The following is a 15,365-nucleotide window of genomic DNA, read 5'->3' on the forward strand; positions in this document are numbered from 1 at the left end:
ATTGATAGACAGTCTTGGCTGGAGGAGGCCGGTCATCTGCAGCAGGACCTGCATGGCGTCCTCTCTGGTCAGTACTATAAGGGGCTGAGCTGTAGAGGAACTTACATGAGCTGCACTTTTACTGTTGGAGCTGTTGTCCACTTACCAGACAGACGTTGCAAATTTGACAACATGGCAGACAGTTTTCGCTTCATTTCTATAGAACAAATAGGACAGTGGACAGCGTCTATGTTTTCTACGGCCTTTAGTACCACCAGTGAAATTAGAGGGGCAGGGCCTCAGGACCCACATGCATTAAGTCAATAGGATGAAGTTTCACATTAACATTACTGGCATTTAGCTGATGCTCTTATTCAGAGCGACTTACACGGTTGCTCGTATTACAGAGTTGAGCCAATGTAGTGTTAGGAGTCTTGCCCAAGGACTCTTATTGGTGTAGCGCAGCATTGTCACCCAGACCGGGAATTGAACCCCAGTCTTCCATGTGGTGTGGTAGCTCACTGGCAGGTAGTGGTGTTATCTAGTGCCCACAGCAATGTAACGAGGGGCTATGACAGGATCGGTTAAGGTGGAGTAACAGAGGGAGCTGAACTGAATATTTAACCTCTAGGGGGCGCACAGGTTCATAGTTTATCAGCTTAAAATTCCTTTGTTGGACCGGTTGGAGTATGTGTGTGGGAATGTTGGTCAATTAATGATTTAGAACCCACCCTCAGTATCTGTGGATTTAAAACTAGTGTGAAATATCTATGAATTAGTCAAATTATCTTGGCAACAACCTCAAAATAAGAAATACTAGATATTAGATTAAATTTAAGTCAGTTGCACCAGCCAGTATATAATATTTTGGCAGTGTAAAGCACTGTTTTTCTTAATAATTTAATTAATTGTGGACAATAAGTAGTAGTAAGTAGTAGTCTCTCTCTCTCTCTCTCTCTCCCTCTCTCATTCTTTCTTTCCCCCTCTCTCGCAGTGGTCCATATTCCTGGGGAAGCTTTTGAGTTCCCAGGGCTTTTTGATGACATATCTGGTAAGACGTTTGTGATATTTTTTCTTGGAACACCACAAGAGTCCTATTGTATTGGCAGTATGTAATGCAAATAGTAGCCTGGTTCCATTAGAAGGGGTGTCCACAAACATTTGGACACATAGCTTTCCACCTAAACAGGGTCAAGAGGTCACCGAGCTGCTTCTTTCCTGCATTAAAGTGAATCTGGGCCTGCAGTCCGTCAGAACCAAACCGCTGCTTTAAAGAACACCACAAGAGGGCGCTGTTCACTCATACAGCTTTTGCTTTGTTCGTGTCCTGCTGAAGCTTAGTGAGTGTATTGAATGCAGCCCAGACAGAAGAAAGAAGAGGCCTGAGGCTTCCGTCCATTTACTAAATGTCTCTCTTCACAGTCTGTGTTGAGCTTGGGTGCTTCAGGAAGATAGAGGCCTGTGAAGAACGCCATGGAGTGGACCTAACAGACCAGCTGAAAGGTACACACCTCCACAGCCCTTTGTTCTGCAAATAGTAGCCCGGTCTGAAACACTTCTTATCACGTCAGCATGAATGGGCGGAGTCAGACTGAATAGAGGGTATGCACTGATATCACGTTCCTGTAGGACCACGCCCCCTTTAGTGGGACTGAGTGGCAACATATTGTAAATAGTATATATAGTTTACTAGGGAACTGACCAAAGTAGGACTGAAGCAAGCGATTAACGGCCCATGGACAGTGATGTGTAGCGAGGAACGTCCAGCTAACTGAGGCTTAAATCACAGATGTTTAGAGGATAAAGCCTCATATCGGAGAGCAGAAAGTCGGGTGAATGGTCCTAGTCTAGTGTTTTTGACTGTTTTCAGGCTCATTTAGTAGACTGGCTCATCCAGGTTTGTTGGCTTTCCCTTTTAATTGAACTTAGCATGTTGCTAAATTCTTGACTGTGAGCTCCCACACGTTTCAGTGCCTGGATTGCAGCAGTCCATTAGCTTCTTTTCCCTCAGTGGGCGTGGCTGCAGGGACTCCTGCCACCGGTGATGTCACGTGCATACCCTCTATTGGTATCTACTGTATGTTAATTTGTATGTTAGTTTCTGTGACTTTACAAAACTACATTCCATGATATTGTGTCGTTAAATGGACGAGGCATATCCAAACTGCTCCGCCCACATCTCATCTTCACTGTCTCTCATAGGTTGCATTGCTAAAAGATGCAGAGAATCCTTGATTAGCTGTGTGGACTGGATGACCACCCAGACTGCACATGAAGTAGTTCAGTATGTCCCCTCCAAATGTGTGTGTGTGAATGTGTGTGTGTCACAATGCAGTAGCATTAGTCAAGTATAAAAAAGTATGTGAGATTTCGGAGAAGCATTGCTGTGAGGATTTGATTGCATTCTAACAAGAGCATTAGTGAGGTCAGGATCCAGGTTGGATGATGATCACCACCCCACCTCATCATCCCCAACTCATCCCATCCAAAAGTACTGGATGGAGCTCCTCCATCATCATTCCAGAGAACACAGTTCCTCCACTGCTCCACAGCTCCTCAATGCTGGGGGGCTTTATACCCCTCTAGTCCACGCCTGGCATTAGGCAGCATGGAGCCAATAGGGTCATCAGTGTTGATCTGCTCCAGAGAGTCCTATTCTATTGGCAGTACTTCTTCTCTACAGGGACTAGACAAGCTGTGTGTGCATTTGCACATCTGTGTCAGCAATGGGTGCAGCTTAAAGTAGTAGAATGCATTAGAAGGGGTGTCCACAAACATTTGGACACAGTGAATTCTGACTTGTTTTATTTGTTACAGTTTTAATAGAGGAGTGTAAAAATGTGAAAATCAGTCTATCAGAACCAGAACTGGGCTGAATGTGAATCTTCCTCAGGGCTGAAGCTGCTGCGGTCTGCTGAGGTTCTGCGGCCTCATGTTGGTCTGTAGCCCGTTTTTCCTTTACTAACCTGCACAGTTTAATGATCTTCATTAGTAGAAGAGTCTGAAGCCGTTCTGCTCTTTCCTCACAGAGACGATCGTGGAGACGGCTGTAGATTCATATCTCTACTGCTTCAGATCTACTGACTTTCAGAACACCACCCAGTTAATGGGTACAATCAGAACACCTCACACCAAATGTTGACATGTTAGCTAACTAATCTCTCGAGGGGTCAGCATCCAGTACCTTAACACGGCATGTTCAAAACAACACATCTGTTCTGTTTTTCTGCAGAGTGTGTCCTGGAAAATCTGCTGGACCGAGCCGAGCCGTACATCAAATTGTTGTTGGGGGTTCTCGGATTCTCAGATCCAGGTTCTCTTAAATGGTCATTTAGACGTTTATAGGAATTCAACCACATCATGGTCATCATCATCTTCTTCTGCCTTAAAACATTTATGGCATTTAGCTGACGCTCTTATCCAGAGCGATACAAGGTCATTCATATCACAGAGGTGGGCCAACGTAGTGTTAGGAGTCTGGCCCAAGGACTCTTATTGGTGTAGCGCAGCACAGTCACCCAGACCTGGAATCTAACCCTGGTCTCCCACATGGTGTGGTAACTCAGTGGTAGGTAGTGGTGTTATCTGTTGCGCCACACCAACCACTTGAATTGAGCAGACTAAACCTTAAGTCGTACATTAAGAAACGTGGTCAGTAGGTAGTCGTCCCTCCCACCGATCAGGCGCTCAACATGAGCCTGGCTGGTCTCCGGGGGGGTTGGGCTGTAACAAAGGACAATGGGTTTGGGCTTGTAACTTCTAAACCCAAATATTTATAAACAAAATTCTTATTTTCTGAATCAGGACAAACAAATGTGCACTTTGTCTCACTAAGCTCTGCTGGTGTCAAAAAGATCTAAACACCATGAACCTTTAATAATAGGATTTATATGCATTAATAATATGCATTATTATCCATTCCAAAAAATCCTAATCATTATAATGTTCTACGGCCGGAGAACACTTCATTTAAAAAAATCTAATCTTTACACTTTTATTCAAGACTCAGTTCTGAGGTAGGCTTTCAATTTAGGTGCATGTAACTCACTAGGGGGCGCTGTGAATTTGAAGTAATTGTTTTTTCAGCAACTTCACATGCAATCAAGCTGAAACTTGTTATTCCGCATGGGGGGGTGAACGTTCTCCTCGCAGGAAAATTACATTTCTATTAATTTTATTTTATAAATGATGATTAAAGACGTTTCTTCAGGTGTGTGAGTTTAGTTAGATTACCTTCATTTCTTAGTGCTGATCATATGATCGAACACACAGAGGATTAAAGATGTTCAACAAGTCTTGATTTTCTTTACATTGCTGTATTTTAATCTTAAATCTGTTGTATTAAAGGTTTTATGATGTGTTATCTGAGGACAGTCATCAGATCGATGGTGAGCTGCAGCGTTGGCTTAGATGAGGACTACAGTACTAAGCTGGGTGAGTGCTTACTTAATGCTCTCTCTCCTCTGTGAGGCTGAAGCTGAATCTCTCTCTCTGCTCTTTGTTCACAGAGGAGAATGTGAGCTGGGAAATAGCTGTTAACCAACAAGGTAAACACTGTCTTTAGTTTCAGCTAGCCTTACCCTCGCCGTTCATAGCTTAGGAACAACTCAGCAGGTTTGCATGTAGTTACTGTTTTAGTAATCCTCCAGTCTGCTTTACGCTTCTGCATCGAATCCACGCAGAGTCTACGTGCTAGTCTTCTGTAATTACACCACCAAAACATTTGTGGAATTACGTGGGAGGAGGAGCCGATAGCTGCTGTTACTTGTACTGAAAGTTCTGCAACGAACGAGACAAGACAAACTTATTCACCATCAGTGTCGGACACAGGGGGACTTTAGCCTCCATGCAGCGAACACACACTAGCGAAAGTGAGAACACGTGGCCGGAGAGGTGGGCAGCCATCACTGTGGCTCCCCCTGAGAGGGTTAAGGGCCCAGCAATGGCAGCTTGTCGAGCCCTGTCATCAATAGACCTTTGCTCTAACCGCCGAGCCACCACTGCCCCCTAGAGAGAGAAGACGTCTGAAGAGGCGGTCCCTGATACGGCCACTGAACCGAGGCGGACGGAGGGTACATTTTTTCTGCAGGTGGATCCAATGATTTGGTTTCTCCATCTGCAACCATTGATCTCACAGCAAATGGTGGTGAGGGAGGAAATACAATGCTGCCTAACGGACCAATCACAGCTGTTGCAGTCTGTGCCTCCACAACGCGTAGTTACGATTCTGGGGACATTCTACGTCAGGCTACACGTAGGCTATGCCATAGATTAGACACAGAAGCATAACTTAGCCTTAAGGATGTAGCAGCAGTCACTGAGCTTAAAAGGTTAACTTTTGGACTTTGGTTGTTTGGTTGCTTCAGAATACATCACCTGCATGCTACAGATGTTTAGAGGGAAGAACTGCTTCCAGATGTTCTCACGGATTTATGGTAAATAAAATCTCAGTTCTATTTATTTCTGTTATTAATTAAAAACAAGACTTCCTCTGACTATTCCTCTCTATTTCTTTACTGAAGGTTCGACTCCAGATATGCTAACTCACACCAAAGGTGGGCAAATTCTGCATTTCTGTTTTATATACTGAAGTTTTGGGGGTTGTTCTCTAGATACAAATCTAATCCAGGAAGTAGGATCAGCACATTAACTGTGGAATTAACTTTGTTCAGTTTACAGTTCGTTAACTTTGTGTGGTGCTGATTAGTTGTTGTAGAATTCCGCCAAAGTTCTGGGATTCTGTTCTGTGAAGCGATGAAACAGAACTGGACCTTTCAGGCCCTTTTAAATTCCACTTTACAATCTGGACAATCAAACAAAAATGGCAGACGTCCTACAAGAATTGTGCCCCAAAATGTAAATAGGGAGCCATTTTGGTCACAGTCGTATTCTTTACGGGACAGTGATGAGAAGGAAAGCTCACCTGAGACCTGGTCACAAAACACAACGTCTGAAATCAGCAAAGAGCTGCGCTTCATTAAAAGAACGCCTTGCCAACTGTGAAGCATGAGGGTGGATGTATCACGCTTCTGGGTTGTGTTGCTGCCAGTGGTATTGGCAGCACTGCACAGGTGGAGGGACGAATGGATTCTGGTCGGTTAAAAGTCGGATGCTGAGGAGAGGATTGTTTCTACAACACCTGAAATCCACCGAACTGCACGAGCTGTTGGAATAGCTCTTACAGTGGCCTGACCTAAACATCTTACCACATTGCATGATCAGGGCATAGTTAGAGGTATCTGTGGTTATATCAGTGAGGTTATATGGTCGTGTTTATGTGTTTTATTCAATAAATAATCAGATGAGTGCTTGTTTATCTCTTCTAGGCCACTTTGTCTGCATATTTAACGGGCTGGTGGTCTCAGCAGCAGCATGCTAACAAGCCAAAGCCTGGTGAAGCCACACCCTGAGAAAGGAAACCTACAGCTACGTCAGAAATCAGATCAAACACATAAACACATAAGTCCAACATGATCAATACAATAATCAATATCAGTTTCCCTCTCCTACTCTAAATGTAGTCCATGTTTGATGTGTGAGGTGTAGCTTCTTTAGTTTCAGCACTGGAGCTACGAGGCTAACAAGCTAAAACATAATGAAAGCGTAAAGGTGATCAGTGATCTCTGATTGATTATGTGCTTTCTGACTCTGTATGTCTATTATCTCACATCTGTGACGGCTGTGCTTCTTTACTCCATCTTTTATGGCTTTGGAGGTTTATTAATTTGTGCTGTTTGTTATTTAGATTTTGTATCACAGCTCTGAGTTTGAGAAAGATGGTCAATAAATAAAATCCTCTCTCATCACTGCTGGTCTTGATGGTTTGAGTATTTTTGGGCTGTTGATTATTGTATAATCTGTTCATATTCAGACATTGGGAGGCTAAACTGACTTGGAGCTGGGAGGCTAGCCAATGAGGGACTGGGAGCCCAATGTAGCATGGAACTGGCCATTCAGAGAACTGGGAGGTCAACCTGTTAGGGAGTGGGAAGGCTGAGCAGGCAGGAAACTTTAAAGCTGAGTACTGGGAGGCCAAGGTGGCAGGGAATAGGTTGGCCAATTAGGGAACTGGGAGGTCAAAGTAGCAGGGAACTGGAAGTCTGAGCTGTCTGGAAACTGGGAGGTTGCTCGGTCTGGGAACGTGGAGGCCAGCGTGGCAGGTGTTGGGAATTTAAGGAGTTAGTAGATGCTGTTGTAGTTTAATGTTGTAGTAGATGCTGGGAGCAGTTGCCTTGAGCAGCATGAAAAACGTAGCTCTCTCGCTCGTCCGCTCCCTTTTCTATTATTTACGTGGCCACCCGCTTTATTTTTGTGTCATGTTCAAACTGCCTTAAATAAACTCACACTATGTCTAGGAAATCCTGCTTTTCCAGTCTCCCAGACTGCTCAGAGAACTGGGAGACTGGCCAGTCAGGGAACTGGGAGGCAGACTGCTCAGAGAACTGGGAGACTGGCCAGTCAGGGAACTGGGGGGCAGGCTGGTTAAAGAACTGGGAGACTGCCAGTCAGGGAACTGGGGGGCAGGCTGCTCAGAGAACTGGGAGACTGGCCAGTCAGGGAACTGGGAGGCAGACTGCTCAGAGAACTGGGAGACTGGCCAGTCAGGGAACTGGGGGGCAGGCTGGTTAAAGAACTGGGAGACTGCCAGTCAGGGAACTGGGGGGCAGGCTGCTCAGAGAACTGGGAGACTGGCCAGTCAGGGAACTGGGAGGCAGACTGCTCAGAGAACTGGGAGACTAGCCATTCAGGGAACTGGGAGGCAGACTGCTCAGAGAACTGGAAGACTGGCCATTCGGGGAACTGGGAGGCAGACTGCTCAGAGAACTGGGAGACTGGCAAGTCAGGGAACTGAGAGGCAGACTGCTCAGAGAACTGGGAGACTGGCAAGTCAGGGAACTGAGAGGCAGACTGCTCAGAGAACTGGGGGACTGGCAAGTCAGGGAACTGGGGGGCAGGCTGGTTAAAGAACTGGGAGACTGCCAGTCAGGGAACTGGGGGGCAGGCTGCTCAGAGAACTGGGGGACTGGCCAGTCTGGGAACTGGGGGGCAGGCTGCTCAGAGAACTGGAAGACTGCCAGTCAGGCAAACAGAAAGTGGAAATAAGAAGCTGCTGAACTTCTACTTTCTGTTCTGGGTGAAGTCTCTCCCTCTCCGTTTCTCTTTAATCAGCAGACATAAGAGGTCTTTTTATTAGAGAACCGTTCCGCCGTATTCGCTTCATCATTTAAACTGGTTCAACATTTCCTTTTTTACAGCCCTCGTCGGGAGCTCGAGCCAAACTGCTTCATTTGTCATTATTGTCTAATCAGGGCTACTGAACACACACTCACTTGGAGTGGAGGGTTTGTGGGTTTGTGGGTTTGGGGGGTTTGGTAAGTGTGAAACGTTCAGTTCTAGATAAGCTCCCCCAGTCAGAGCTGGAGTTCTACAGTGGAGGTTCTAGATAAGCTCCCCCAGTCAGAGCTGGAGTTCTACAGTGGAGGTTCTAGATAAGCTCCCCCAGTCAGAGCTGTGGTTCTACAGTGGAGGTGAAGGGAAGCAGACGTCTGAAGCTCTAATAAAAGCTCCTCACAGAAAGTTCTTCACCTAATGGTGATGAAGACGCTGCCTGATGCCTGAGACACGGTTCTATCAGAGTTCTGAGGAGAGTTCGGCTCTAGAACCTGCTTTTAAAATCAGATCATTAAAATGGTGGAGGGATACATGCTGCAGGGTGTAGTGCAGCTACAGAAAGTAGTCCCTAAAGAAAACTGTATTAGAGAGATTCTCTATTCACTATTTTACCTTCATCATCATCATCATCATCATCATTCCATATAAAACTCAGAAGACTCGTGTAGCTGCACTGGTGGGTTTGGATAGGAGATAAATTATGGGCTGTATCTGTGTTGTAGTCATGGCGACCGATGCCTGGAGCCTGCAGTGATTACTAATATAAAAACCACATGAGAGACACACCCCCACATACTGAAGCAGTCACTGAAGACATGCCCTTTCATCACACCCCTTCCTCCTAATGAGTATTTAAGAAGCTGGTGGGTGGTTGTAGCTGAAGCTGCTTTGGATAACTGTTTCTCCTCAACAGGTATGTTCTGCGGGAGTGTGTGTGTGTGTGTGTGTGTGTGTGTGTGTGTGCGTGTGCGTGTTTTAGACTCTATATTAGAGTAAATATATAAACAGAATTTACTAGATAAGAAACATAATGACAGGCGGCTGAGCTGTGTTTCTGTATCTGTGGACTAACTCTGTTCCCTCGTCTTGTTCAGGTGAGCTGCTGTATCAGAATGTGGAGCTCTCAGACTGCGGCTCTTCTCCTGCTCTTCGGTAACTCCTTTATCCTTTACTGATTATTAGTGTAGATAAACGTCCACATTCCAAACACCCTCACTCCTGAGCTGAATTCCAGTAACATGAAAATGAAAGGTATGTGAACAGTGGTTGCTCCAGGCCACAGCGGTTATGATGAAATGAAAGAGAAAGACAGATGGGATCAGGTGACCGTCTCCTTCCCCAAACCCTCAGCTGTTCTAAGCAGTAAACTCAGGAAAGTGTTTACGAGCTACCTGTAGTGAAGGAAAGTGAGTGAGTGAGTGAGTGAGTGGGAATCCCTCTGATGACATTACTCAAACAGAGGTTTTCACAGCTGGATTGCAGGGGAGGACAGTGAATGGTTGAATTAGACTGTCAAACAATTTTGACCACATTTTTACATGAATATTAATTTTATATATTTTTTAATACATTTTGTAAATATGCTCTACAAATATGTGTACATGGGTGAATATGGGCAAGTCCTTGGGCAAGACTCCTAATACTACGTTGGCCCACCTCTGTAATACGAGTAACCCTGTAAGTCGCTCTGGATAAGAGCCTCAGCTAAACGCTGTAAAATATATATAGATATGTGTGTGTGTGTGTGTGTGTGTGTGTGTGTGTGTGTGTGTGTGTGTCACTGCACTGTGTACAGTGAAATGTGTCCTCTGCTTTTGACCCATCTGTGGTAGTGAACACACACACAAACTAGTGAACTAGGGGCAGTGAGCACACACACACCCACACACAGAGTGGTGGGCAGCATATTATTCAATATTTTCAGTGTTTTTATTCAAATCTTTCCATCAACATATAAACACACACACACTAGATGTGGACAAGGGGACGTAGGTGTGTGTGTGTGTGTGTGTGTGTTTGGCAATTAGCCTAATTTGGTAAGTGTGAACGCTTGCTTGTTTAGATGTTCTATCAGGAAGTACAGGAAGCTAACTGTGATGCTGTTGGTTACATAATCATAACTGTATAATTATACAGTCTGACGGGAAACACTCCTTTATGAGTGTGGAACACATCTATAACACATCTATAAACAAGCCTCAGATCCCCTGTGGACCACTTACGTCCCAACCAATGTAATTACAATCTCTATATATGTCTCTCTCTCTCTCTCTCTCTCTCTCTCTCTCTCTCTCTCTCTCATGCTCTCTCTCTCTCATGCTCTCTCTCTCTTTTTCTAGCAGTGCTAATCCCTGTTCCTGGTGAAGGTGTGGAGTTCCCAGGGCTCATTAAAGAAATATCTGGTAAGCCTAGATCTATACCTGGATGCAGCTTTATCATCTAAACAGGGTCAAAAGGTCACCAGACTGCTTCTTCCCTGCATTTTGGTGCTGCATCCACCTTATCTTGCTACGCCCACTTTCAGGAGTTTTCTTCTGCCTTTGTGTAGATGTTTCAGCCGTGTTGTACCAGATGGTTTACGGTCATGTCGTACCATAACAACACACACAGACAGGACGAGGACCTGCGTCTGTGACTGACGGCACTAAATTTAAAACATCCACCCAAAAAGTCCAGTCTTCTCTGGAGCTTACACTACTGTCATCTCGAAACCGTGCTTCCGCGCTTCATGTTCTAGATAGTGGTACAGAATCAGAAACCACATAATCTAGTAAGCTAATAGTAATAGTAGAGATTACCGAACACCTCCACTTGCTTTAATCTGGGCCTGCAGTCCGTCAGAACCAAACCGCTGCTTTAAAGAACACCACAAGAGGGCGCTGTTCACTCATACAGCTGTTGCTTTGTTCGTGTCCTGCTGAAGCTTAGTGAGTGTACTGAATGCAGCCCAGACAGAAGAAAGAAGAGGCCTGAGGCGTCCGTCCATTTACTAAATGTCTCTCTTCACAGTCTGTGTTAAGGACCGGTGCTCTGAGGAGATAGAGGCCTGTGAGGAGCGCCATGGAGAAGATCTGACAGACCAGCTGAAAGGTACACACCTCCACAGCCTTAGATAAATTAATAAATTAATTATGTTATTTAATTTAATTTAACACCTCCACAGCCTTAGATAAATTAATACATTAATTATGTTATTTAATTTAATTTAACACCTCCACAGCCTTAGATAAATTAATAAATTAATTATTTTATTTTATTTTAATTTAATTACTGTGCCTCATACAAAACTCCATATGGGGTGAATGGGCGGGTGAATGGGACTGGTGGATATACTGAATGTTCATGTGTACGTCTCCTCCTCACTGTCTTCACTGTAGGATGTGTTGCTAAAAGCTGTAGAGGATCCCTGATTAGCTGTATGGACTGGATCAGCAGAGCCATACTGGCTGCACGTGAGATTTCTCCATCTTCTGTTTGTGTGTGTGTGTGTGTGTGTGTGTCAGGAAGAGATAATAATAATATGGATTGTATAATATTATATAAAATTGTATAATGTATAATAATATAATTGATGTTCTAATATAATGATATAGGTTCAGTCAGACCGTCTTAAACTGCCTGTATCTGCTGATAAACAGACTAAAGCTTCACACAGAGCCACTTTATTCACCACTAGGACTTTAGGACTTTGCATCCAGTGGTTTAGAGGATGGTACAGTAATACTTCACTTTCAGCAGGATGAATAAAACCATCATAACTATATATTAACAATATTAATGAACATTAACACACACTTTTACTCCTTTACCAAAACTACTAAACAGCTTTAATTATTATTATACAGCCTGTATTATTAAATCACAGTCATTCATTTCATCTTACATCTTAAAATAAAATCGACTAAAAAGCCACCCTGTTAAAGTTTTACCACCCTGTTACATCAACTTTTTTATGCCTTTGTAAAAATGTTCATTCTAAATTTGATTTGTGTTTATTCACATTTGCATTTACACACTTTTAGACTGTGGTCTTGACCAATAGGCAAAGCCTAAGCAGTTTGACCAATGCTTGATGTAGATTCAGGTACATGTAGACCAACTAATGTTAATGCAATGAGCCGCATTAGCATTAGTAAAGGATTAGCAAGTAGCTGTTTTTTGCTAATGCTAAGAAAATATTTTGAAATCATACAAATTATCAAATTGAAAGTTTATTACAAGTAATACTGCTGAACAGAGCTGAACAGAGCTCTAGTTATGTATTAATAAAGATGGTAATGAATAAAGCTAACCAAATAACTTTAAGTTCTGTTCCTTAAATATCTTAATATTTTTGGATTTATAAAAACGTATCAATGATAATTATAGAAATGTAACAGAAAAAAATCTGTAGGTTAGCAATAATGCTAACAAGGCTAAACTGAACTGAACCTATTTGAATGTGAACCTGTGTATCTCCCCCAGGGATGAGCGAGAAGATGCCACTGTCTCCTAAAGCTCTGGAAAGTCTAATTGGTCTGTAGCACAGTCATTACTAACCTGCACAGTTTAATGATCTTCATTAGCAGAAGAGTCTGAAGCCGTTCTGCTCTTTCCTCACAGAGACGACCATGGAGATCCTCGTAGATTCGTATCTCTACTGCTTCAAATCTACCGACCTTCAGAACACCACCCTGTTACCGGGTACAATCAGAACGCCTCACACCAAACCTTGACCCCTTATGTTCAGTGGGTCTGCGTCCGGTTCCTCAACACCTCCACATTCAACACAGTGTCTGTCCTGTTTTCCTGCAGAGTGTCTTCTGGGGAATATGCTGGATAGAGCCGAGCCGTACATCAACATGTTTGTGAACTTCTTTGGGTTCTCGGATACAGGTTCTCAGCTCCAGCATTTCTGATGTTCCTTCATTCAGACATTTTTAATATGTCTAATATTTCATTACCTCTGTTTAATAATGTGATAGGACCTGATTCTGGATTACCCAGCAGCTCACTAAGGTCATTAAGGGCTCTTATTCAACCCTAAATCTGTTGTTTTGAAGGTTTTGTGATGTGTTATCTGAGGACAGTGGTCAGATCGATGGCGAGCTGCAGTAACGGCTTAGATGAGGACTACTACACTAAGCTGGGTTTGTGCTTTGGTCTGTTCTTTATTACGACTCTCTGTAAACCAGTCCTCTCCTCTGTGAGGCTGAGTCTCTCTCTCTGCTCTTTATTAACAGAGGAGAACATGAGCGTGGAAATGGCTGTTAATCGACAAGGTAAAGCCTTCGTTAACTTTTGCTGCTTGTGGCTGTAGAGAATTGATTTGGACTTTGTTGGTGACAGTTTTCTCACGTGTGCTTCAGAATACGTGAATTGTGTGGCAACATCATACAGAGGAAAGAACTGCTTCCAGATGTTGACACGAGTTTTTGGTAAATAAAATCTCATGTTTATTTTTTTAAATAATCAAGATTCTTCATTTAACTGCTCTATTTTTTCTTTTTTACTCAAGGTTCTACTCCAGCTATGCAAACTCAGACGAAAGGTGGGTAGATCCTGAATTTCTTTAAGTATGTAAACAGTTACTGATACAGATTCTGATTAATCATCAGATTTACTAAGAAAATCAAGTAGAATGTTATAAGAAATAAAAGTTCAGGGGAACTGTGGAGGCCAAAGTGAGATCTGCCCATATGCTGGTAAGAAAGGCAAATCAAATCCTCCAACTAACAGCCAAGAACCTGCAGAAAGGTTTAGCTGAGTCAGCAGGGTGGTGCACTGTTCTACTGTGCAGCGTGGCTTACTCAAGGAAGAGCCATAAGAAGGAAACCTTACCTGAGGCCTGAACGTATGAAGTGCTACAGAACATCTAGACAAGCCAGGAGAGACTGATGAAGTCAACGTAGAACTGTTTGGCCAATCAGCAATAAAGCAGTTGCCAACTGTGAAGCATGAGGGTGGATGTATCACGCATTAGGTTTGGCAGCAACACGGGTGGATGGATTAATGGATTCCAATCCATCGGTTAAAAGTTTCAGGACATACAGGGACAACAGGATAATGAGGTAAAACACGCCTCAAATCCACCAAAAACTATCTGGTGAGACAAAAACTGAAGCCGCTGCCAGTCGTCCCCCAACCTAAACATCCAAGACCATCAAAAAATGAACGGATAGACCTTAAACAAGCCGTGCGTGCATCACTTCCTCCCTGTCCTACTGTTCAAAAGTCCCCACACTGTTAAAAGTATAAGATCCTTCAGGAACTTTAAGAATTTTTTTCATTTGAAACTTTGAAGGTGAACTTAAGGTGCTTTGATTTTAAAGTTTTTAGGGGGAAAAGGGTTCCTTGAAGGTTCCTCAAAGCATCTTATGAGGTTCTTTCATGAAGAACATCTAAGGATCTTTTAACAGTGTAGTTGCTAATTTACTATCCTTACCGAGTTTTAGCACTGGCTGCAGAGCATAATAGCAGGAAAAATAACAACATCAGAAAACACCACAACCTCAAAGACCATAAAGTCTGCGTCCAAATACTTCACATCAAATCCTCACAGCAATGCTCCTCCTCCAGAATCTGGTAGAGAGTCTTCTTCTCTAGACAGTAGAGACAGTTACTCCAACAGAAGCAGGAGAAACTCTTTTAATACCCTTGATTTCAGAAGAAACACTGAATGAACAGGTGTCCCAATACTTTTGTCTATATAGTGTAGTTGGGTGTATCTGTGGTTGTATTAGTGAGGTTATATGGTTCTGTTTTGGTGTTTTATTCACTAAATATTCAGATTCAGTGCTTGTTTATCTCTTCTAGGCCTTTTCATCTGTGTGATTAACGGGCTGGTGGTCTCAGCAGACGGATGCTAACATACGGAGGAGTGAAGCCACACCTTGACCAGTGAAGTCTATGGCTGCACCAGAACCGAAATCAGACACCTAAACAAGTGTTTTCCAATAAACACAATAAATACAAATAAAAGCAATAAAAACCTGTTTCTTCCTTTTACCACAGATGTAGGCCGTAATTGTTGGGGGAAGTTTAGCTTCTTTAGCTTTAGCACTGATGCAAGGCCTGCCTCACACACTCTCCTCTAACTGTGTGGAGGTGATTAGTGATAGACTTGCCTGTGCCTGTGTGCTTTCTGACTCTGTATGTCTGTAATCTCTGGACTGTGGGGACGTCTTTACTCCCTCTTCTCTGGCTGTAATGGATTTTACTCTGTTTCCTGGGTT

General features: G+C 43.4%; 1 protein-coding gene across 1 annotated transcript; it reads left to right on the top strand.

Moving 5' to 3' along the window:
• The first annotated feature begins 9,021 nt into the window (after positions 1-9,021).
• Positions 9,022-15,365, top strand: LOC140557113 (uncharacterized). The gene is made up of 13 exons (XM_072681263.1): positions 9,022-9,064; positions 9,246-9,303; positions 10,491-10,553; positions 11,161-11,241; positions 11,529-11,603; positions 12,616-12,666; positions 12,754-12,834; positions 12,946-13,026; positions 13,194-13,280; positions 13,374-13,412; positions 13,500-13,568; positions 13,649-13,681; positions 14,947-15,365. Exons 2-13 carry the CDS (start codon positions 9,264-9,266, stop codon positions 14,997-14,999), a joined length of 753 nt encoding a protein of 250 aa, XP_072537364.1. The 5' UTR covers positions 9,022-9,064; positions 9,246-9,263; the 3' UTR covers positions 15,000-15,365.

The sequence above is a fragment of the Salminus brasiliensis genome, chromosome 6, assembly GCF_030463535.1.
Source record: "Salminus brasiliensis chromosome 6, fSalBra1.hap2, whole genome shotgun sequence".
NCBI classification, from domain to species: Eukaryota; Metazoa; Chordata; class Actinopteri; order Characiformes; family Bryconidae; genus Salminus; species Salminus brasiliensis.